At 32.7% G+C, this 22,906-nt stretch overlaps 3 protein-coding genes across 5 annotated transcripts in view; 1 reads left to right on the top strand and 2 right to left on the bottom strand.

The window, feature by feature from the left end:
- Schip1 (Schwannomin interacting protein 1) overlaps positions 1 to 3,439 on the bottom strand; it is a 190,859-nt gene extending 187,420 nt beyond the window's left edge. For both annotated transcript variants that reach the window (XM_074131977.1, XM_074131975.1), the window contains exon 1: positions 2,986 to 3,439. The gene's annotated coding sequence lies outside the window, so the exon portion shown is untranslated. The remainder of the gene's footprint in view (positions 1 to 2,985) is intronic.
- Positions 3,440 to 4,874: 1,435 nt separating this feature from the next.
- mRNA-cap (RNA guanylyltransferase and 5'-phosphatase mRNA capping enzyme) lies at positions 4,875 to 13,573 on the bottom strand. Of its 2 annotated transcripts, none has more exons than XM_074131972.1 (14): positions 13,316 to 13,573; positions 12,270 to 12,463; positions 11,979 to 12,186; positions 10,815 to 10,926; positions 9,700 to 9,803; positions 9,299 to 9,374; positions 9,076 to 9,207; positions 8,652 to 8,753; positions 8,379 to 8,514; positions 8,162 to 8,287; positions 7,589 to 7,774; positions 7,404 to 7,504; positions 6,629 to 6,819; positions 4,875 to 6,089 (listed from the first exon to the last, which is right to left on the bottom strand). In XM_074131972.1, the coding sequence occupies exons 2-14, from the start codon at positions 12,459 to 12,461 to the stop codon at positions 5,971 to 5,973; spliced, it is 1,785 nt and encodes a 594-aa protein (XP_073988073.1). In that variant the 5' UTR covers positions 12,462 to 12,463; positions 13,316 to 13,573; the 3' UTR covers positions 4,875 to 5,970. The 2 variants fall into 2 exon arrangements, with proteins under 2 accessions (XP_073988073.1, XP_073988074.1); XM_074131973.1 differs by lacking the exon at positions 13,316 to 13,573 and adding an exon at positions 12,584 to 12,732.
- On the top strand, positions 13,471 to 22,439 carry IntS1 (integrator complex subunit 1). Its single transcript, XM_074131954.1, has 14 exons — positions 13,471 to 13,596; positions 13,664 to 13,842; positions 14,052 to 14,296; positions 14,381 to 14,671; positions 14,865 to 15,088; positions 15,185 to 15,320; positions 15,435 to 15,631; positions 16,494 to 16,656; positions 16,754 to 16,999; positions 17,079 to 17,198; positions 17,288 to 17,531; positions 17,653 to 17,987; positions 18,262 to 18,512; positions 18,910 to 22,439. Exons 2-14 carry the CDS (start codon positions 13,686 to 13,688, stop codon positions 22,319 to 22,321), a joined length of 6,021 nt encoding a protein of 2,006 aa, XP_073988055.1. The 5' UTR covers positions 13,471 to 13,596; positions 13,664 to 13,685; the 3' UTR covers positions 22,322 to 22,439.
- Positions 22,440 to 22,906: the final 467 nt, after the last annotated feature.

Below are 22,906 nucleotides of genomic sequence, written 5' to 3'. Positions count from 1 at the left end.
TAAACGGAGGCGGTTAGCTAAATCATGAAATCCATGGACTAAATCGGGACTCGGACCCAGTACCACAATACATGTACTGGATAGTCCCTCTAACCTCCAGGCTGTTGTGTATTAGGGTTTTTAAGCAAATCAGTTAATCTTCGATAATGTTATATTCATGATAGTTTCCCACTTAACTTCTCAGAAGTGCTCTGAAATGTCTTGGAAAAAAATGTGTCCAATGGAAATTGTAGATCTGCGGTTGGGAAATAATATAATAAATATATTTCATTAATGCAAACGATATTTGAACGTTTAAGTTATTGGCAATTTTTCGTTTTTGAATTAGAATGTTCAACTTCAGAAGTGAAGGCCAAACTCACGCTCAAATATTTAAACTTAAATCACGTTTGTCGCTCAAGTTTTGGAGATTAGAAAGTAGTTCAAAGTTTACTATAAAAATTCAACAAGAGCTTTTTCATCAACTCGCATGTTAAACTTTTAGTTACTAACCTCAGTATAACTTTGTCACGTAATATTGATTGCATGGTAATACGATCTCCTCGGTATGTGAAACGAATACTCAATCATCAGCTTGTAAGAAAATGGAAATCTAAAGGTAATTTTAACCTTCAATTCTTTTCGTAACGAAATACAGCTATTTGAAATTACGAAATATTTAACTGAATGAAGACTTTAAAGAAATTTAAACAAACGTTATTAGTTGGATTATCGCTCATCAATTAGTTTATTATTCACAGAATGTAAAACCATGTTGGGTCTTATGTTTGATAAATCATCCAAAGGGGCTATGTTTTACTGTCTAGGATCCACAGATAATTATCATGGAAGGAAGGTTCTCAAACTATGGTTCACGAGCATTGCTTTTATTAGGGACTGTCTTTACAAATATATTTATAAATTAGCTTGCATATGTTGTTGATATACCTTTGAGCATACCAATTAAGTTAAAGTACCGGTGCTATGAACTGAAACATTAATCATTAAACATTTGAAGATACGACATTAATGCAAGAAGTTAGAAGAAGAAAAAAAAAATCTACAGGTTTCCAGCTCTTTGTGAAGCCCACTTAGAAGAGGAGGCTCAAGGTGATATATTAGTGATTTGTATCGTAGTAATAAAGAATATCTAAAAAACTTTCAGTAGATATAATATATTACTTTCCCGCAGTATAGAGGAGAAACAAATGTATACAATTGTGTCAAATCCTTTTCAAAAGATATTTCAAACGCTCCTCTAAATAACGAAGAAGAAAATCAATGAACTATGAGAAATCTTTTTAGGAAAATGTGATTTCAACTCAATTATAGATTAATCTCCAAAATTCTTACCCTATTTAGTAAATTTTGCCCTCAAAGTGCTTCTAAATTTTCATGTGAATCATCATTTTTTGTAACTTCTTGTTGTTAAAAAAAAGTTCCTAAAGAAGATGGATATTAAAATGTATTTTCCTTCAGAAAACGCATCAACAGAACCAAAACTAGTATGTACGTCTTCATCATTAAATGTAATTAATTTATATATTTTTCTGTAGGGTAAAATATATAAATTTGTAACAAAAAATCCTCACTTCCCGGACATGAGAGCTGTAAGAAGTTTCTAAGAAGATAAAATCTAAGTGCCAGCAGCTGGATTCGAATCTGGGGATTAAGGTTCTTATAATTGCTAATGAATCCGGCTTTAGGAAAAGTATAAGAATTGTTTAGGCTAAGTGTTCATGATGTCAAAATTTATCAGTGTAACAACAATTACTTCGGTCTCTTTTATGGACTTTAGAAAGGCATTTAATCCCCGTAAACCATAATTGCTGTGACCATTAAGAAAATGGTTCTTACTCTGTGTCGGTTTTGCTGATACTGCGAAGAACATCTACATTAAGGACAAATTCAGGAGATAGTCAGTACTTACCTTGCAGATACCAATTTTATCTTCAATCAGATTTTAATGGCTGATGAACATTTCAAGGAAATAAATTTTCCTGTAAATCGTTGTTGAGGAGGTATAACTATTTCTAGAGCAAAACAGAGAAGTTCTAAACTTTCAGAGAAGACAGTCTCTGAATTTTTTTCTCTGAATATATGTTCCAAACATAATCTCTAAAACCAGTTGTGAAGTACACACAATATTCTAATAAAAATGTTAAGACTTCCAATAATCAGGCTGCACTTTTTATTAACGCGAAACTTAAAAAAAAAAAAAAAAAAATCTTTAATATTTATTGAAAGCATTCGAATGATTGCCAGTCGAATTACATGTTATATATGCGAAATTGAAAAATAATACTTTTTTAAAGCATTTTTAAAATAATAAAATAGCTATTTTAAAGCGGACCCAGATCGTATGGTATCAACTTAAAAACCTTTAATTTATATAATCTTAAATGATGCTTGTAAGGTCGAGAATGTTCTTTAAAAAATAAGAAGCAAACAAAAATTTCCATAACTTTATGAATATAAAAAAAATCAATAACTCTAAACCACTATCACACTTTTTTCGGAACACCAGCATAATATTCAACTAGAAAAATCTTCACATTCATTTCTAAAGAAAATCGCTCTAATTGTAGTTTTCAGAAAAGTCATTATATATTAATTATTGATAATTTAATTGTTCCCAATAGATTCAAATTTCATTACAAGATAGCATAACAGAAACGCGTTAAGAACAAAACGAAGAAAATGTATTGGACCTTTCTAGAATAGGAGTGCAAGTTAATTCGAAGTACTGGCAAACAAATTTCTTTTAATTTAACCATGAATGTACCTCGGAAACTGATTGGACTAGTGGGAAAGGTGAGTCTTAAAATTAACATTGATAAGAAGATAATTAATGTCTGAAATTGTATAGTCTACAAATGAACGTAATTGGAAGTGAGAAGAAATTAGGACTCCAAATTTGTCAAGTAAAAAATTATTAAAAAAACGAATAAATGTTTCCCCTTATCTCTTATTAATAAATAAATAAATAAATAATAAAATACTGACTCTTGTGTTCGTTGTTGTTGAAAGTGTGAGAGGAGATCTGGAATAATACCGTTCTGACCAACGGCCCAGAGTGCACTGAACAGAAGTGGTAGAGGATGTCAGAGGAAACGCCGTGCTATATCGCCGCCCCCAGTGCTTGCCACCCCTTTGTTTACTCTCAAAACGATAAAACTCACACTCCGCTCACTTTTAGTAAATGCCCAAAAGGGACAGCCTCTGATTCAACATTACTTATAAAATCTTCATCTCTACCATGCTGTAAGAAAGGATTAGGGAATCTAAATTGTTGGAATTTAATGGTTTGGGCTTCAAGGTTTTAATTTAATTGGAAATTATTAATTTTTGGTTACTTTACGTAAATTTGAAATTATAAAAATGGTTAAAGGTACGGTTCAAAGCTCGACGAATATTTTAAAAACTGTATGAACAAAAAAAGGATCTAAAGATCTCTCTTCAGTGTGAACAAGTTAAATCAATATGAAATGTTGTAATATGAAATTTGTCATGTACTTTCCCAATCTATTGCGTAAGAGCTCTTTGTACGCTGCCCTTGGTGAATTCAAGAGCAGGTCCTGGACCTGCAATGAACGGAGTGAATGTTCAGTTTCTGGCCAGCTGATCAGCAACTTCATGAAAGGTCTCGGAAATTTTTTGCAATCTAATTGATATCTAAAACCCTGACAGATTAAGGAACTGTTGCACACATTACTGATCTAAAACACTATTCCACTGTTTCTAACCACAATATAGCGATGAAGTAGCTTTATGAAAACAATGAGAAGACAGAATATTGACATTTTCACTTTACTTAAAATTAAATAATGATTTAAGATTTGGCACTTTTTCTGTGTAGTAGATTACTTTCTGAACGAACTTTGAACTAAGAACCCTACATGGGACGAAAATTCTAAATGAAAAACAGACACATAATTGAGGGAAAATCTGTTATATAAAATAAAGCATTCTGAAACATATTAGTTTATAAAAAAAAAATCAATTAAGGCTCAAAAAATTAATTGGATGCGAGAAATTAATCTCAGTTTATTTTGTTTAGACCGAGAAGAGCATATGACAATAAGAACTGACAAATTACTTTAAAACTTTGTTAAAAAATAGTACTATGAGCGCTATCTATCAGAATGAGTGCGAACTAGAGGTTCGCAAAAATTACTTGTTTCTTTTGTATCGTCGACTTTTTTTGTATTCAGAATGTTTAGGAGACTATTTGCTTGTTTAATAAAAATAACTTTCTTTAAAATAATTAATTTTATAAAATCTTAGCATTATTTTTAATTAGTTCTTCAAGTAAAATAAAATATGAAAGTTTATGTGAGTTTTAGAATGATAAAAATACCTTTACAGCTTCCACTCCATGCTTGTTTACACATAGTACCTCAAATTATCGACAATAACTTACTTTGATTGCAAGTGTTTCGAAATTATAAGCGAGAAAAAATAAGTTTGTTTTAAATTAATGTTTTAAAACTACATAAATTGTTTAAAAATTACCAAGATTCAACATTCAATTCGACTTTTCGTTCTAGTTTATTCCAGTATATTGTAAACTGAATTTGAATTAGACTTCGTTTTCTTGCAGTTTATTTAAACCATTATTCTCTATTCTAAATGGAATATTACTCTCAGATTCAATAAAACTAAATGAGGAGCTAGTCACAGGGTCCCAAAAATCACTGCTACCACCAAAAAGATTTCTTTCTGTCAGGATGAAAAGCACTTATTAACCAATGACTTAGATCACCAGCGTACATATTAACCTTGCAAATCCACAATTCTCTGCCGCAATTTTAGTACTTTCAGCTTGTGAGAAGTTCTCCCTAATGAAGGATACAAGGGTGCAATATAACTTAGGCAATCACAATAACAATATCTAGACATTATAACATCAGTTCTTTATTTTTTTTTTCATTGCAACATGTCTCCACAAAGAAATAAATTGAAGATTGAAAGGAACTTAGTGTGCAACAGGAATTTATACATATAGTTCATCTCAATTTTGTTTAAATCATTCTACATTTTAAGTGCTTTTTTTAATGAGAACAAAAAATCCGCAGGCTCGGATGTAGACACGATTGAAAAATAAACTAAGTACCAATTATAATGGGCATTATTCAAATAAGAAAAATATTCATTAATCATGTTTTTTCATAAATTGTATAAAAATGGAACATCCAAAGGTTTACTTATAATTTAATTCTTAATTATCAAAGAATAATGTATTTCTGTTAGGATTGGACGTATCAATAAACTCATAAAGCATAAATTATAAATTTATACCGCAGGACTGTTTGAAAATGTTTGAAGCTTCCCTTGACAATATCCCTCAGGAACATTACCTATCTTCCAAGCCAAACTGTATGTAAGTATTTATATTATATATACCAAAATTTTGACAATTATTTTCCGTAGCTTCGATATTACTTGTTTTCAAGTAAGCAGAAAGACACAATATTTTGTTCCTCGTCAAATCGCATTACACGAAAAAAGAATATAATTTAATTACTTTATATCTATTTTATCATGAATAACGCTTATTATTGTGAATACTACGAATAATCAAAATGAATAAAATTTAACACACATATTATTCATTACACAGAATAAATTTTCCCAACAATGGCAAATTTAAATGTTAAGTTTCATGCTCTACGAAAATCCTTTTGTACAGTAGTAGATTGCATGACACAAAGTTGTATGCTAAAGAAAAGTCTTAATATATTTTAATATGTACAATAAATAAATAGAAAAATGTATTTCTCTGTAGATTATGAATACAGTATTTATGTTAAATAAAACAGAAATGTATAAAAACTTTATTTCTTTTTTCAATTAAAAGAAAACTTAAAAACAAAACAAAAAAATCTCTTATTTATTTGGAATAAATGTATGGTATATGATTAAGTATTTGTTTTTTGTCTGCTTCATATATATAAATATTTTTGAATTGAAACAAAAAACAAAAAATTATCACCTATATCTGGATGGAGGTGGGGGCATCAGTTCCTCATCGTCTCGATATCTAAATCTTTCTATTTCATCAAGTAGATGTTCCTTGGTCACCGGGTTAATTATTGATTCGCATACACCTGTGAATGCAAGATACAGCAGCTACTTAGCGTGTCTTAGATTGTACGTAATAACCGTCGGAGGGAGTATAAACAGGATTTCTAATAAATTGAATAAAAAGTTTTTGGATCCTTACACGGCTAAAGCTAACTTTCACTTCCAAAGCTCTTCACTGAATAGGGTGAAGAAAGTCCAAAAATGGAGGCAAGAAGTTACCTTTGTTTCAATCGATACTATCAAGAAACAATTATCTTAATACTTTAGTGATCGCTACATTTGGTGGTATAATTTAGCATGTTCATTCAATGATCCAACAGGGGATTCTTAACACTTGGTTAGGTAGTTAAAAGTATGGAGAGCGTTGGGGTAGTAGCGTGGTGGAGAGTCATAATGCTTCCAGCAGACTGGGATGGTCACCAGGAATTAGAGGAGAATACTTGTATATTCAACCAGAATCTTTTGAAGAGAACAAGAAGATCCATCGGGAGCCCATCTAGTTACACTTCTACGTTACACTTTTTCCATAATGGTGTTAAATTTAATTTAAACTAAAACTTACTTCTTGCAGTTGATTCGGCATTTGGAAAAGATTTGTCAGTTCTCTCTCGCATAAATACCCAGTTGTTATTTTCAAATTTACATTCAATTATTTTATTATGATAATCCTTAATTGAACTGGAATACTTCATGACAGCAAAAGGGGTGCTCATTCCACCCACGTACAGATAACCTAATTTCTTCTTAATCAGCCTGTAAGGAAATTATTATTATTTTTTGCCCCTATGTACAATTTTGAGAAGGAAAATTATTACAGTTACTTGAGTCAATTCAAATATTCTTGAATTAAATCCATTCATGGATCGCACATGCACGCTAAATCGTAAACCAATTGGAAACTGAGTTTATATTGCTTGATGGAACTAAGCTATGGTCATAGTGAAGATACTGCTTCGCTTATGCAAGCCATGTATATAAAAGCCATATATAACTGTTCACATTATTACGACGATTTTGAAGCGGAGGGACAGACATTGGAACCACAAAGTTAAGATACATTGATTATTGCGATATCCAGTCTAGGCCTTATACTTTATTTAATATGATAAATGAGAAATTGTAATGTAGTTAGTCATCCGCCTCACCAGATCTTATCCAAACAGACCTTATAATGGTGGACCTCATAATGGACCTATCTCTAGGTCTTAGTTTCCTCCAAAATCTTCTATCTAGCCGTCTTAACTGAGCACTTAACACTCTTTAGATATTAAATAATTGTACATGTAGATTGCAAAATAAATTGTTAATTTATAAATAAATAATATTGCTAAACCTACCCTTGACCTTCCTCTTTTACAATTTTCAATCTGAAATCCACAGAGTTGAGTGTGGCCGGCTTCCATTTAAGAACCGACGCACACGGCCCAGGAGTATACGGCTACGTAGGAAGCATATTTTATTACCAAAGATAAAAAATGAAAAAAAATCAATAAATACCAAAACAATTTAAGTATATAATCACATCAGTGGATGGTTGGAAAATTAATCCATCAGGTTCGTGAGCAAGTTGTTGGCTAAATTTTTTGCTAAGGAAACTTTTAGCCTTTTCCACAGGAAAGAATGTTTTCCTTCTTACGCTAAATGGTTCGGCAGTTTTATCAATTTTACCCTCAGTTATTGCCTGATATCTTGGGTGAATTATGTCTGCCTATAAAAGATAAATTATATTAAATAATAAGTTGTGATTACAACTTTAGTAATATATAAAACAAAATTGTAATCTTGGGTTTAACACTGCTCGGGCACAAAAGGGAAAACAAGAATTTGTTTTCTATTTATAAATATCAGAGAAAAAATGTCAATTCCTAGGAACCAATAAAATTAAACACCAAAATAAGAGAACCGAAAATTTCGAACTACTTTTATATATAAAAAAAAATAATTCCAGAGTGAACACTGAAACACTTTTTCTTAATATAATTCTCCAAATTTTGTTAAATTTTTAAACTCCCCTCTTCTCGAAAGTGCCTTTGAAGAAAATTACCAGGAAAATTGTTTCAAATAAATTTTTTTAGTTATTACTTATTACACTAACCTCAATGCAATCCAACCTATGAGGATGAAAAGGAAATTGGCTGACATCAATATCGTTAACTCGTATAATATCATAAATCAGGTACCGAGGGATGTCTTTTCCTTCATGCTTATCTATTACCATCTCCTTTACGAAAAGAAAAAGAGAAGATTTAGAGAAATATCTACAATATTATTCTATTTTCATAAAGAAAAAAAAACAACAAAAAATTACTTACACCATCCACTAGAGTATTGGTGAGGTGTTGATTGAGGTTTTTGCGATAAACAAAACGCAGTCCTGTCACTTCGAATACATTATCATCTCTATCCAGAAAATATACTTCATTTTCACCAACAATCAGCATCATATATCTAAAAGAATAAATATTACCGTTTGGCACTGCATAATGAGCCTCTTAGTCCATTTTGCATCACCTCAATGTAATGTAGATATTATTCGTAAAAGTAAAATTTATTATCAAACAATAAATAATTTATTATTATTATACCTTGTTCCATCAGCCTTCCAAGATACTCTGTATGGTTTTTCTTGAAGCAATTTGAGATTTTTGCGGTCCATTGACACAGGCTGACTTCCAGGAAAACCTTTGCTAAAAATTTAAAAAAAATCTTTAATTATTATTAGTTTAGAGTAGAAAAACTTTTTTCTTCACAGACATTTTAAAGCCACTCAAAGCAACATAAGCTGACATTGTGCCACCCAACTTCCTAAAGTTCTCGGGCAATACCTATTGCTAAAGAGTCTTTTTCAAAAGCTTTAAAATCACCTGAATATACAAATTTTACTCATTAATTTTTGCAATATCAACACGCTATGCTTACATAAACTAAATAAAAAAGAATAAAACCAGCAGTCTTTCATTACTCTCTATATTAATACAATATTTTTTTAAAACAAACACATTAACATACCCAGCCCATCCGCAGAACTTTTGGGCAAGTGACTGCACAGTTTTTACTGTAGAGTGATCTAATACAGGTGACACTCCACTAATTCCGTCCATAAATTGAGGTATCTTACCATCTCGTCTAATTTTCTTGCGCCTAGTACAGATAATGTAATTAGCATGATTACTCAGATTTGCAAAAAATCAATTAAAAAAATATGCCCTAGATTTTTTTTTAGCTAACTTACCCAGAATCTCTGCCAAAATTATTCTTTCTTTTATTGTCTTCTTCATCATTCTGAGGTAATGAGTACGGTTTCTGATCTGAATTCATAGTAACGAATTTATCAACTTTGTATAAAAATGGAGTGGTAAAGAATATTTCTTTTGTTTTTAACTATTATTTTTTAAAATTATTATTAATAAGTGTTGAAATTGATGTTTTAAAAAATATATTTACATTTTATATTTAATAAATCCTTATTGACAGACTGGTGCTTATTTACCACACTACTCTCTTTTTTTTTACTTTTATAAGCTTTCCTTTTTATATATGTATATATATTTTAAATCTTTACGAAAGTAATTAAAATAATTTGTGATAATTTGTTTTGCTTCAGATGAACATGCCTAATTGTATGGCACTCACCAAAACACCAGGTAGGTCTGAGAGGAGGATCAGGAGCATCCTTCATATCATCATACCGCCTGTACAATTCTTTTATGTAGTCTCCTTTGTAAATACCAGGCGGCCTAAAAAAATTCCCAGATTATAAATTTAGTTTTGTTTCTTTCATTTTACAAATCTTTACCTCCTTTTTTCAATTTCTAAATTTATTTCTTTCATTCGATGCTTAAATCAATTCTCAGCCAGTGTTTATTTTTAAAGGAAAGATTATGTGATGTACTTATAACTCTAAGAGTATGGAAAGAAAAGAAAGGTATTTATTACACGAGGCTAAAGCTCATATTTAGATAGACCTTCCACAATCTTCCACGAATTAAAATATTCTGTACAAATATCCTAAAACTTATACGCCACAACAGAAGCACCATTTAACAGTTTCGAAAGTTCTATACAGACTGTTTCATATTAATAAGGGCATTCTCTTTATACCTGGAGCAAGGTCACGCAGTTACCTGACTGACTAAAATAAAAATCTCAAGGGGCTTTTACCCACGTTTTAAAACAAGAAATCGTCGACTGGGAAGCTAGAGCTTGAGCTCCTTGGCAGGAAAACGATCTAGGTAGTTCACGTGAGGATCCTCGCCATAGTTGAGTTAGGCCTGCTTTACTCTACAAGAGTAGGGGGGTAATGGTTATGATGGGTTTGCTGACTAGGCAAAGTAATCAGGATAAGTAAATATATAAGGTTATCTAGTCAAGAAAGATTTTGTATACTAAGGAAAAGTTAGCACTGATGTCCTTTGATATTGCGAGACAAGAGCAAGATTTCTACAACTGGATATGAACTTCCAGTTTGTTAAGTGACTGAACTTAACTCCAAATATGCTCTGAACTTCCACAACCACGAGATAGAAATATTAACCACGAAATTGGGTCGTGGGGAGAACTAAGTTTTCTTCTTTTATCCTATCATCCTTAGAAACATTAACGTATCCAACATAAATCAACAAAAAAAAAAATTATTAATTTTTTTCGCGAAAAGTAATTGTATATCTAATGAACAATGAAAAAAAACAACTAAATTTAAACCATTCAGTAATCGTAGAAATATAAAACAAAATTGAATCAATAAGTACCTGCACTTGGCAAATTCTTGAAGAGCACATTCAACACTCAGGTCTAATATTTCAACCAAGTATGAAACAATTAAAAATCCAGTTCGATTGAATCCATGAGTACAGTGAACACCTAAATAAAAGTAAATTTACATTTTTCTTGAGCTTGATTTAAGATATTATAAATTAAAATAATCCATTAAAAGAAGTTTAAAAAACTTACCTTCTCTATAAAATAAAAGTGTACCTAGATTTTAACGAAATTATTTTAAATTTTAACTATGCTTTGCATTGCAAAAGTTGTAATCATTGTACACCAAAAAAAATTTCCACAGAACTTTTTTAATTCTATTGACCATGAAACATTTACAAGTTTCATTAGGCTATATTTAACAAGATTTTACAAATTTCTTTTCGACAGTCAATTTTTACTTTATTTTTAATATCCCTGGTTCAATGTATTCTTCGATAACTACTAAAAAAGTAAAGGTAGAAACGAAACTTGTCTGAGAACATAACAGCCTCCCCATTTCGTTTGTTTATACCCATTTATCGCGCCAGGTTCTCTCAAATTGCTGCTGGCTGTCTGTCGCTTCTACACCCACAAAAGAGCATATAAGGAAAAAAAAACGTTCAGGATAAATGATATGCCCATTCTCAAACTAATTTTTCGTTTCAAGTGTCTAAATTTTGTATTTCCAAAATTAACTGAATGATAAAATGTTTAAGAAAAAATAAGTTGTTGAAAATTGATTAGTGTTCATGTTCAATTTTTCATTAAACCCTTTGTTATTAACAGGACAGTTGTGTCAGACCTTTTTTGTTGGCTTAAAATCGTTCATTACAATCACCTAAAATGATTTAAAACATAAATGAAATTTATCTATCTCTCTATTAATTTTTGCCTACTTATTTTTAAAAATTTATGGTTTTTTAAATATTATTTTGAAAGTATAGTATAATTATTTATCTAATAGAATAAAGCAACTCCCACTATAAACACTTTCCCGAAAAGACGTTGAGAGAAAGTTGTGCTTTTTTTCAAGAAATCGCGTGCCACTTAAACATTTTTTTGCAAAGTGTAAAGTCGCAATTACGACGGTTGATGGAAAAACTTAGATATCAACGACCAAAAGGAAAAAATCATAAATAACTACACAATTTCTTTGTTAGAAACATGCTTACCTACAATTTCTAGTGGTCTTCTTCTTATAAATTTATGACAAAGGTTAATAAAAACTCGAGTTTGATCCTCGGTAGGAGTCTCACCGTGGCCCCTACACTGAAGTTTAACATATGCTACTTCTTGTTCATCACCATAGCCTAACTTCACTTCTTCTGGATCATAAAATCTATTTGTATTAGTCAGATCTATCCAAAGACCAATTCGCACCTATACACCAACAAAAAATTTCTGTGACATTTCCTCTTTTTTCAGATCTTAAAAAAGCAAATGCATTTGTGACCAAAAATAACCTTAAGGGACTTCGTAACGTCAAATACCATGCCTGGATCCCATCTCGACGCTGCCCCAACTTGATCATCAAATCTATGATTTAACGGAGTTTTAAATGCTAAAAATTTACCAGACACAATGCCAACGCTCTTTCTTGGGCAGTTCAGCCATCTTTCAGGAACAGGTCCTGGTCCTCTTTCTGAATGACTCATATCTAAAAATACAAAATAATAAAGAACCGTAAGAACTAAAAACAAACGTTAATGAAAACTGATTTGACAACTGATGCCTTTTACAATTCCAAATCATTGCACAAAATGATCAAAATTAATACCAATTTCACAAAGAGACGGTACATATTAATTACACACTCCGGTTGGGGAGAAAAATCGTACTCATAGTTGCACTTCCACAATTTCATCAACATAATTATGTCTTAATTATCATTTGTTCTTATTTAAAATCAGTACAGCTGTATGTGTTTTTAAGAGACACACAACTGAGTGTTTGTTTCGTTGTAAATTTTTTTTTTTTTTTAAATTTTCGTAATTTGTTTTTGTCACTCAGTTGTTTGGCACTTTGAAAGTGACTATGAAATCAACTTAAGTTTAAAATACTAGCCTATAATAGTTAAATATTTGACACTATAGTTCCTTAAAGGTTTTAAACCTATACATGAATAAATAAATATCAATTCAGCTATCACGTCCAACCTCTTCGATTTTCTTTATTTAAAAATGTAATTTTTCAATGTAATAAGCCTGAGTTTAGAAAAATACTCCCAGGAATGAATGCCAATTTGTTTATGTTTATATAATTATTAAGTTATGCACTACTTGTAAAAAAAGTTTCCTAAAAGAATGACTTTAATAGTGAAGCAGTTAAATAGTAACGATACACTAACTATTCTGCAACCATTTTAGTTGAAGTTTTAAGGTTAAAACTTATAAGTGTTCAATATTGCTAACTTTTTCTTTCATTCCTTTTTTCGTGACCCATTGTTAAGAATATCTGGATAAGAACATCATAATAATAAAAAAGGTTTCAAAAAATAATAAAAACTAACCTAATATGAGGAATGTCCTCTTCAATAATTAGGGAAGTGTAAAAAATCACATTCAATTTTCATTCAACAAAAGACTAAGCAAGAATAAGTACAGATAATTTCTTCATTACACCAATAAACTAAAATACATTAATTTAATTTAGCTTTCCGAAAACCAAAACTATTCACTTTCCATTATTAATGTAAGACCGTCTCGTATTAGTAGATCTCCCCTTCTACCTCTATAGGGAACCACAGCACAACTAAACTACAAACCTAGAACTAAACATGGACGTCAGAAGGTAACCAAAATTGACTTACCTTCTTAACCTGATCACATCTGTTCAAATATTTATTTATTTTTTTAAGTTTTTAAGTAATCAAATAAGGAATGGAAAGAGGAAAGGGTTCTTCTGGTCGAGGAGGAAAAAGTAAAACACCTCAATTCCCTGCTGATCTTTTCGCTTTGGGGTCAAAAAATACAAATGAAGGAAAGCAAAGACCGGGAACACACACCACTAGTAAACTTGGAAGTAGTCATTCAACAGGTAATTGATCATTAATATGTTTGAACAGTATATGTAATAATTGATATATGAAATATTAAATCCATTTGTTGGAAATAAATTCCTTTATTAAATTAAAGGAGAGGAATTTAATGAAACCTTGAACGTTTCTATTCAAAGATGATGAGAACTATGTCTCATATGTGGAATTAAGAGGTACTTCTGTTTTAATACATTTGAATTTCAACTAGGAGACAGAGATAGGAAAAGGGATGGAGGACCCTTGTCTTCAGTACCATCAAAAAAATCGAAGTTGAATCCTGGCTTGTTAGGTCGAAGTTCTATTACCTCAGGTTCCTCATCGTCTTCTTCTTCATCAAGTGGTCCTTTCCCTTCAGTATCAGATGCTTGGGAATCCTTGGCTGTTGAGGTTGATTCGCCTGATTTTGTTGCAAACATAATGGATGCTATTGACAACGATGACACTGATAAGGCGGTGAGTAATGCATTACTTCGACCATTGTTATTATTCTCATTTGCTTAATTAAGGCCATACAGTTTTACTGCATATCATTTATAGATTGGCATGGTGTGTGGAGCTGTGAAAACCTTGCGCGGACAAAGATTCAAAGTGGACTCAGTTTTATATGAAGGCCTGTCTTACGTAGCTACTTTAAAAAAATCGCTGTTTACGAACGAAGCTATTGTGAACGCTCTATGCGCCTTACTAAAACGAGATATTCCACCTCCTTCAGCTTCGTCCTTCAAAAATATTATTCCCAAAACGAACATTATCGTATCATTGCTTTCAATCAGTATTCTTACAAGAGCATTCCAGGATGTTAAGAGATGGCCAGATATATTAATGAAGGTATTGTTTTATTTCTTTTTATTTGGTGTGCAAAAGGGAAAGAATCAAAATATGTTCCAACAGTGGTTCTGTGACATAAGTGTTGCTGAGTCCTTTTCCATCAAAATTATGTTACTTATCTTAATCCAGCCCTCTTTAAGGGTGGATGACTAATTGCTTCAGGATTAAGTTTGATACGAATTTCTTATTAAAGGTGTACCTAGACGATGCAGGTGGTGACAGGAATTGGGTCGATCATGAGCTTTCGAAAAATTTTGTTGAAAACATCTTAGCAAGCTTAAATACAAAAGCTATTTCCGTGAATCTACCTGATCCAACCACCGGCCGCCCAGAACCACCTGAAGAGGATACAGCACTGATGTTGAGAGCGGGTTTAACTGAAGGAGAGCGAGTCGATATGGAGCCACCAGTTCCAAGGTTTGTTGTGCTCCAGTGATATTTTATTGATATTATTTTGGCATTTTAATTGAAACTAGTTTATGAGAATCTAATCATCCCTTTATTCTATTTCAGATTCCGTGGGAATAGAGATTTGATCGAAGGATTCGTAGTTGACACTGTAAAAGAACAGCTAACCCGAAGGCTTTCTTCAGATTTAATAAATAGAAATTTTCTTAAAATGTTAACAGCGCTTTGTGGTGTTGGAGAGGTATAGGATTGGTGCTCTTGGTTTGAAACTCAGCACTAGTATAAAAAGCAATTACTAGCTTTATAATATTATTCTTCACTTTGTTGACTGAATTCCATTTTAAACGTTCTACAGGTGAGGTTGGCAGTAGCTCCTAGACTGGAAGCCTGGTTACAAAACCCCAAGTTAATGAGGTCTGCGCAAGAACTACTGATGTCTCTTTGTGTAAATTGTGCCAGTCATACTATGAAAGATGTAGAAGTAATTAGTTGTCTTATAAAGATGAGACTGAAAACAAAGGCACTAAGCAATTATTATTTATCATGCATAAGGTTAATTATTTATTATTTTTTTAGCCTCCGAGAGAATCATTCTAATGCAAAAAAGTACTATAAAATGGGTACTGCTAAAATAGAATAGGTTGCTAGAACACAAAATACAAATGTGTCAATAAACGTATATATTTAATAGAAATAAAAACTAATGAGGTTGAATAAAATAAAAATTTATCTAAAAAGGCAGCCTTAAATCCCATAAATGTGGTGATGAATAATTCATATTAATCGAAAACGAGCAATTCCGCTAAGATCTGTATTTCCTTCCGATCAATCCCTAAATCCAGGAAAAGGTGGAGAGCTAGTTTTGTAATGACTTCTGGGACTCCGAATTTAGACGCATTCGAAACTTCTGTCACCAAAATCCAGAACTGTTCGCTTAAGAAAAGGGTACAGCTTTCGTCTATTTTAATTGCTTGTACATTGCACATCTTATATTAAGTCAGTTGAGATTTCATAGAATGCCACTGTATCACTATCTCTGCATCGATGCAATAGACCGCTGTTATATTATTTCGTAATCTCAGCGTGTGAGGGTTTGCACCGTGCCAAAAATTGTGAAAGAACAACATTCTAATGACATAATTCTTCCACTTAAAAACACGTGAGTGGTAAGAATTTAGCTTTCTCCTATTGCTTTTGAGTAACAGTTCCTTATAAATTGGCATAAAAATATGTTAGTAAACGTGAGTCCTTCTCCATTTTGAGAGAGCTATTGATCTAGGGTACAAAAGTTGTAGCATCAGCAAAGTATTAAAATTGCAGCACTTGTCAAAATAAAAATAATTTTTTTTTTTATTTATAACATAGATCTTTCTCAAAAGAAAGATCTTAATGGTAATTTTTATTGTACTTACAGAGAATTAGCAACTGCACATTCGGACAATTTGGGCACTGTTTTGAAGCATACTATTTATAATGAACTTTCAACTTCTCGTAATCCCAATAACATGGCAATGTTGAGTGTAATATTCCAAGTTGATCCTGATCGAGCGGCTGCTTATCTTGCAGATATTTTCCTTGTAACTAATATTTTAAATTAACTATTAAAATGGAATTCATTTTATAATATTTATTTACACCTATTTGTGAATAATTTATTTCTTATTTTTCGTTTAGGAATTAGTATTGAATAGAGAAGACTATTTACGCCCACTAAGAGCACTGCTGAGAGAAATGGCCCGAGTATTACGTCATGAATTAAAACTTACACTTTTTTGTAGAGGACTTATGTCGCAATCTGAACAATTACCACGAGAAATAGATCGTTCTCGTGCTTTTAGTTCCATCATAGACATTCTAGCACTTTGTGTATTTTTGGCTGTGATGCCACACGCAAGATCTGAGAAAAAAGATGCAATACAGGTAAAAAGGCTTTACTTAAGGAAACCCTCTTATTAAACATAAGATAGTTGAGAATCACTTTCTTTAATTCATTTTTCAGATAGAAAAGATGCAGATGACTATATCAGAAATTCAGAAAGATACTGTTGGTTGGCTAAGATATACGGCTCTCTCAGTGTATAAGTTAAGCAATGTTGATTTCGCTCATGCTCTTCATAAGGTGAGCTTTTTACAAAAAGTATTAAAATTACCACAATTCGTCAACAATCAACACTCGCACTAATAATTATATTTGGATTGTCATTGTAGATATTGTTACTTGAACCAGCTGATCAATACTGCAAAACTGATAATTGGCCTCCAGAACAAGATCGAACAATTTTTATGAGAATGGGTTCAGATGTGCCAGTAAATGAGACAACAGTAGTAACACTATTAGCAGTTGGTCTTTCAAAAGAACATCCATTTTCACCTGCAGAAGCTCTTGACTTAGTATTGGAAATCGTAAAAAGGGCTGCAGCTATCTCCAGTCCTCTTATACCAGTTCTCAAAAGTAATAGTCAAATTTTTTAATAAATCCATCGATAAAGTTGACAATCAAAATTAAATAACATTTTCATTAAAAACACATCCTCAAAATTGTAAGGAAAATATTTGTTTCTTTCTTTTTACAGTTGAAAATGAAAAAATTGTAGATCTGTTATTCAATTTGTGCGCTTATCGGCATCCGGACAATATAGATTTACCCGCTGGGTACAAACCACCATCTTTAGCAATTTCTACGCTTTATTGGAAAGGTTGGACATTACTATTGATTTTGTCTTCACATAATCCGTCTAAATTTGGTGCAATTACGTGGGACAAATATCCAACTCTTAGAGTGCTTATGGAGATGTGCATAACAAGTCATTTTGTTTTCCCTCCGGGATTCGATGATTTACAAGTATTAGCTCTTGAGAAACAAGGTATTATTGAGTTCGAGTCTCATCTGGCAGCTGCTTCAACGAAGGTCTGTTTCATTTTGATTTATTTAAATATTTCTTAATGATTTATTTGTTTTAATGTTCCTCATTCTTTCTAAACGTTTAAGCCTATATATAGCTTGAGTAAAACGAATAACTGCAATTTTTAAGGAAATATTTCTTTTACCCTGTGCTATTAACATGGCTTCTCTCTCAGTTCAATACAACTTCACCTTCCTAGCCCAAATATATTATCCTTCAAATTATGATCAATTATTTCAGAAAAACTTGACTTTTGTGAAAAACATTGTTGTTTTATAGATGGAGATTACAGAACAAACTTCACTGTTGCTGTCACAGTTAATTACTTTGGATCCGTTAGGCGCTCCAAGACGTCCACCTGCAGCTACTGTTGAAGCAATCAAAGCTTTGAACACTCCATTACGATTAGGCCATTTACTGTGTCGTTCAAGAAATCCTGATTTCTTGCTGGACATAATTCATAGACAAGGTGCTTCGCAGAGTATGCCTTGGTTAGCGGATCTTGTGCACAATTCAGATGGTGCTCTTAAGTAAGTCTTTTTTTGTTTGGTTCCACTGTTATTATTATTTAGGATTTTATTATCTTGAAGGCTTCATATCCATGGTTCAGTGTAAACAAAGTTTATCCCAGAATAGCCTTTTTAAGAGAGTCGTTCGTTTGGAACTGTAATTAACAACTACTTTGAAGAAGTTAATCAATACAAATGTAGCAACGATGGTTTGTACCAACTGCTGAAGCGATCTTTACCCAAAGATCGCAGTATTTATTTATACATTAGATACCCTTTCTTCCTCAAATTAAGTCTAGTCCGATTTAGTTACATTATGTTTCATATCTTTATCAAGATTCCTTCATACTGTTAGTTAATCACTAACATTTTCAATATTTTTCCTTTTTTTTACCTTTATTTTCTTTTTTATTCGCAGCCACCTACCTGTGCAGTGCCTATGTGAATTTCTCCTGAGTAGCGGCCATAAACAAGAGGGTAAATACCAACAGCTGTTGTCACATCTTCAAAACATCCTCACAGATCCCGCTCAAGATCCAGTTAATGCATGTGAGGTGTTGGATTACTTTCTTCGAAGACTTAGTTCTCCAAACAATAGGTCACTGGCTATAACAGGACTCAAATTAGTAATTTCGCCAATTATTGATGAAGAAGATATTGAAAAAAATGTAGTTGATAACAAAGAAGATCCAAGTTGGTTGACAAAACAATTACCTATGTTACCACATTTTAATACGGCTAGGCCTCAAGTTGTAGCTTCGTTAAGAAGTGCTTGTCTAGTAGAAAATGAACCTGAACTTGTTACAGCCTATTTAGTATTTTTAGCCAAGCACGCCACAGGTGACTTAAACGAAATGGCTGATCTTGTTCTTGATATGGCCCAATTAATAGTTGAGAGAAGCACTATAATGGCCTCAATCTTACCAGTAAGCAGAACAAATGAAAACACTATAACAATTCCTGCTTTAGATGCTTTTCTTGTTATTTTTTATAATTATTTAGCCAAAGCTAGAGAACCTCGCAAAGAGAGATATACGTGGTCAGAATCCCAAGACCAGGTTTTAGTTAGTTGGCCCTCAGGAGAAGAATGTACTGTTCACATTTTAGTAATACACGCCATGGTCATACTTCTTACTTATGGGCCAAATACAGTGTCCAGTATATCAGAGTATAATCATCTTCTGGATATTTGGTTTCCCGAAGACGTAAACAAAACTCCAAAAGGCTTTCTTGTGGACACATCTGAAGAAGCGCTTTTAATTCCTGATTGGCTAAAATTAAGAATGATCCGCTCACATGTACCTCGTTTAGTCGAAGCTGCTCTCATGGATTTAGATATTGCCCAGTTAATATTATTCATTCAGTCGTTTGGAATCCCAATAGCTTCAATGAGTAAATTGTTATCAACATTAGACTGCGAGGTTGTGAATGATGAACAGGCTGTACGCGAGGCGGTTATTGATAAAGTTTATATGGTGCAATTGGTGGAAGTCCAACACAAAAGGGGAGCTGTTGGTGGGGAAAATTTTACAAGAGTTTTGGAAGTAAGGAGCAGTGAAGAAGTAAATAAAGTTCCAACAGCTGAGGAAGAAATAATGCCTGTGAATAAAATAAAACGAGAACGTCCTGTTCGTTTACAGGAAAGGACGTACATGTCAGAACAAGAAGGAATAGCCACGCTTGAACAGCTGTTTGTAATACATTGCGATTCTTCTAGCATAAAGTCGAATAGAATTCTGTTTACTAACTTACAAAGAACACTTGTCCACGAAATCAGATCTCGTGAAGGAGGTGCAACCAGTAGTAATTTTGTAACAGAAATAATAAGATACCTTCTTACAAGAGTAGCAAGTGACAGTTCGTTTGTTAGCGCCATCCTTTCATGGCCCCAATATTCGTGTCCCTTATTTAGACTTTTGGCAACCATCGCTCCCAATTCCCGAAGTCTGACGTTGTTGGCTAAAGATATATTACAAGCTAAAACTGATAACCCTCGGATTAAATCTCTGGTAGATATTCTTACTCATTATGTAAATAAACAAGAAAATCAGACATCAGTTTGTGAAAAACAAGAAAAGATGGATACGGAAGATGGCTTAACAGAGACAATGAAAAAGTTGTTAATAAGTCCCGACTCAGAAGCTGGACATTTAGTTGATAAATTGGTAAAATTGGAACCGGAGATCTTGGGGTCAGAAATAGAGTTACAAATGAAACTTTTGTTTTGCTCTCGCCAAGTAAGCTCGATGCAATGTAGGCCTTATCTTTTAACTTTGCTGACTCATCATGCCAGTTGGAAAACACTCTACAGGTGTGTTGAGTTGCTTCTGGAAAAAAATGCCGTTCGCCACTATGAACCAACTCCTGTACTAGATTTCTTAAGAGCGCTGACATGTAATCCAAAGCTATGGCAAGGACGAGAGAAACATACTCCTAAACATTATGAACCAGAAGATGTTTTATATTTAAACTTAGACCAGTTAAAAGTTCTCGCAGAATACATAGTCGCAGAAGGAGTGATAGCTCAAAACAAAGAACAACAGGTTGATGGAAATAATGTAGGTTATCAATTGTCTAATCGTCTCACACTTCTTAATCAGTGCATTTGCGCAACTGATATCGAGTATGCTTCTCAGATAGCCAAACACATCATAGGGAAGGCCATCTCACCAGACACATCAGCATCTGAAGCGGACATGTGCAAGCAACTTCTTGTAAAACTGTATTTGAAAATACCGAGCTTAATTACACATTTGAGTGAGTCAGAGGTCCAAAAAACGTTACTCAAGTGTTCTGAGCTGTCTGTTGGCGGTTGCAGCACCATGGATATCATGTCACATACATTGATAACAGCGTTGTCAGCCACGCCAAATCAAAAGGATTGGAATAAAAGAGCTATGGAGTTAGATCTTGCTGTTAGAAAAATGGCTGCTACCCACCCATTACTTGTCCTAAGGCAGCTCCCTTTGATTGCTTCCTCGCTTCGAGGACGAGTGGATTTGGATTGGAGTGTGTTTAAATACCGTAGCCATTTATTGCTTTTTCAGCAAGTTTTTGCTTTACTTGATTTATTGCAACCATCACTATTTAAAGCACCTTATACATCATCCTTGCACAAAATACTTGATGTATACTTGGAATTATTTCAGAATTACGCCAAAGAAGGAGGCGCTCCAGTTAGTTCATTAGTTACTCAATTCGTTACACTCATGCAGTGCTATATAAGAAAAAGTATACAAAGGGCTAGAATTTATCTACAAACTCAAGCCGATATCATTAGCGATCTAAGTGAAGAATTCCCTTTGGTAGGCACGCTTTGTGTAGTCATAACCAGACCGAATGCTTGTAGTGAAATTATTGTGACACCATCACAAACCAATTTAGTTGAACCACCAAATCCACAATGGGATGCTAAAATGTTACAACTATATAAGGAAAGTGATCCGTATAACGCACTATCATTTTTCGATTACAATACTGCGAAGAAACCATCTCAATTAGAACCTATGTTTCCTAAGTTATGCAATCTCTTAACTTGTGGATCTTCACAAATTCGCACTCTAGCCCATACTTTGGTCAACAGATATCTTCGTTATTCACCTTCGTCTGCTTTAGTAGCAATTCCTGCGTACATGACATGTCTGGATTCAACCAATCCAGATATTGTTACAGCTACTTTCGAGTATTTACCTGAAGTTATTTTAGCGGGTCAAGAAAAATCTCAGCCATTGTTACAAAAATTATTTAGCTTGGGCATAAACAATTATATAAGTACTTCAGCTTGTATTTCAAAAACAATTGCCTTATTGAACCAACAGTCGGCCTGTTAGTTCAATAGTTATTATATTTTATATTTATTTATTGTAAATACTTATTAAATTTAAGGGTTAAGTGTGCAAATGTATTAATAATAAAGATTTTTAAAAAATACATTTATGTTTACAATAACACTAAGATTTTCTTAATTTATTTTGTAACGAGAAAATTTAATAAACTGTTTTAACAATTTTTCTCCCAGCCAAGGGAAGCCAAAGTTAGGAAATTCTTTGAAATATATTCATATTTCCTAATTTTTTAAAGCAGTGAATAAATGAGTAAAGAAGAAAAAAAAATTGTAAAAAAGTAATGACTATTTCTCAGATGGGCTTTACGTCCAAATACTAAATTAGGTATCGTGGATGGAGGGACTGGCAAACATACTTTACAATAAATTTCTTTTATTAAACATTAAATAATCAAACCTAGGCTCTAAACCGCTCGGCTACGTGGCGCCTAAATTTGAGTAAATAATTCCTTTTACTAATCCCTTCTCCGATCGCTTGTTTTGTGTTTTTCTGAAGCAAACTATAGTACACCTTTGTCCATTAGTAACTGGTCCAAGATGGTCGATTGAGAATCAATTAGAACAACAGCAA

The sequence above is a fragment of the Rhodnius prolixus genome, unplaced genomic scaffold (genome assembly GCF_049639745.1).
Source record: "Rhodnius prolixus isolate KJV_2025 unplaced genomic scaffold, Rpr scaffold_4, whole genome shotgun sequence".
NCBI lineage: Eukaryota > Metazoa > Arthropoda > Insecta > Hemiptera > Reduviidae > Rhodnius > Rhodnius prolixus.
The sequence above is the reverse complement of the archived record's forward strand: the minus strand, read 5'-3'. Positions and strand labels throughout refer to the sequence as shown.

Coding starts and splice junctions, on each gene's coding strand:
- mRNA-cap (XM_074131972.1), bottom strand. CDS start 12,461: ATGAGTCATTCAGAAAGAGGACCAGGACCTGTTCCTGAAAGATGGCTG. Junction 8,515..8,651: donor TGGAAGGCTGATGGAACAAG/GTATAATAATAA, acceptor TTATTCTTTTAG/ATATATGATGCTGATTGTTG. Junction 7,775..8,161: donor ATAGGTTGGATTGCATTGAG/GTTAGTGTAATA, acceptor TATCTTTTATAG/GCAGACATAATTCACCCAAG.
- IntS1 (XM_074131954.1), top strand. CDS start 13,686: ATGGAAAGAGGAAAGGGTTCTTCTGGTCGAGGAGGAAAAAGTAAAACA. Junction 13,843..14,051: donor TGGAAGTAGTCATTCAACAG/GTAATTGATCAT, acceptor AATTTCAACTAG/GAGACAGAGATAGGAAAAGG. Junction 17,532..17,652: donor TCTTATACCAGTTCTCAAAA/GTAATAGTCAAA, acceptor TTCTTTTTACAG/TTGAAAATGAAAAAATTGTA.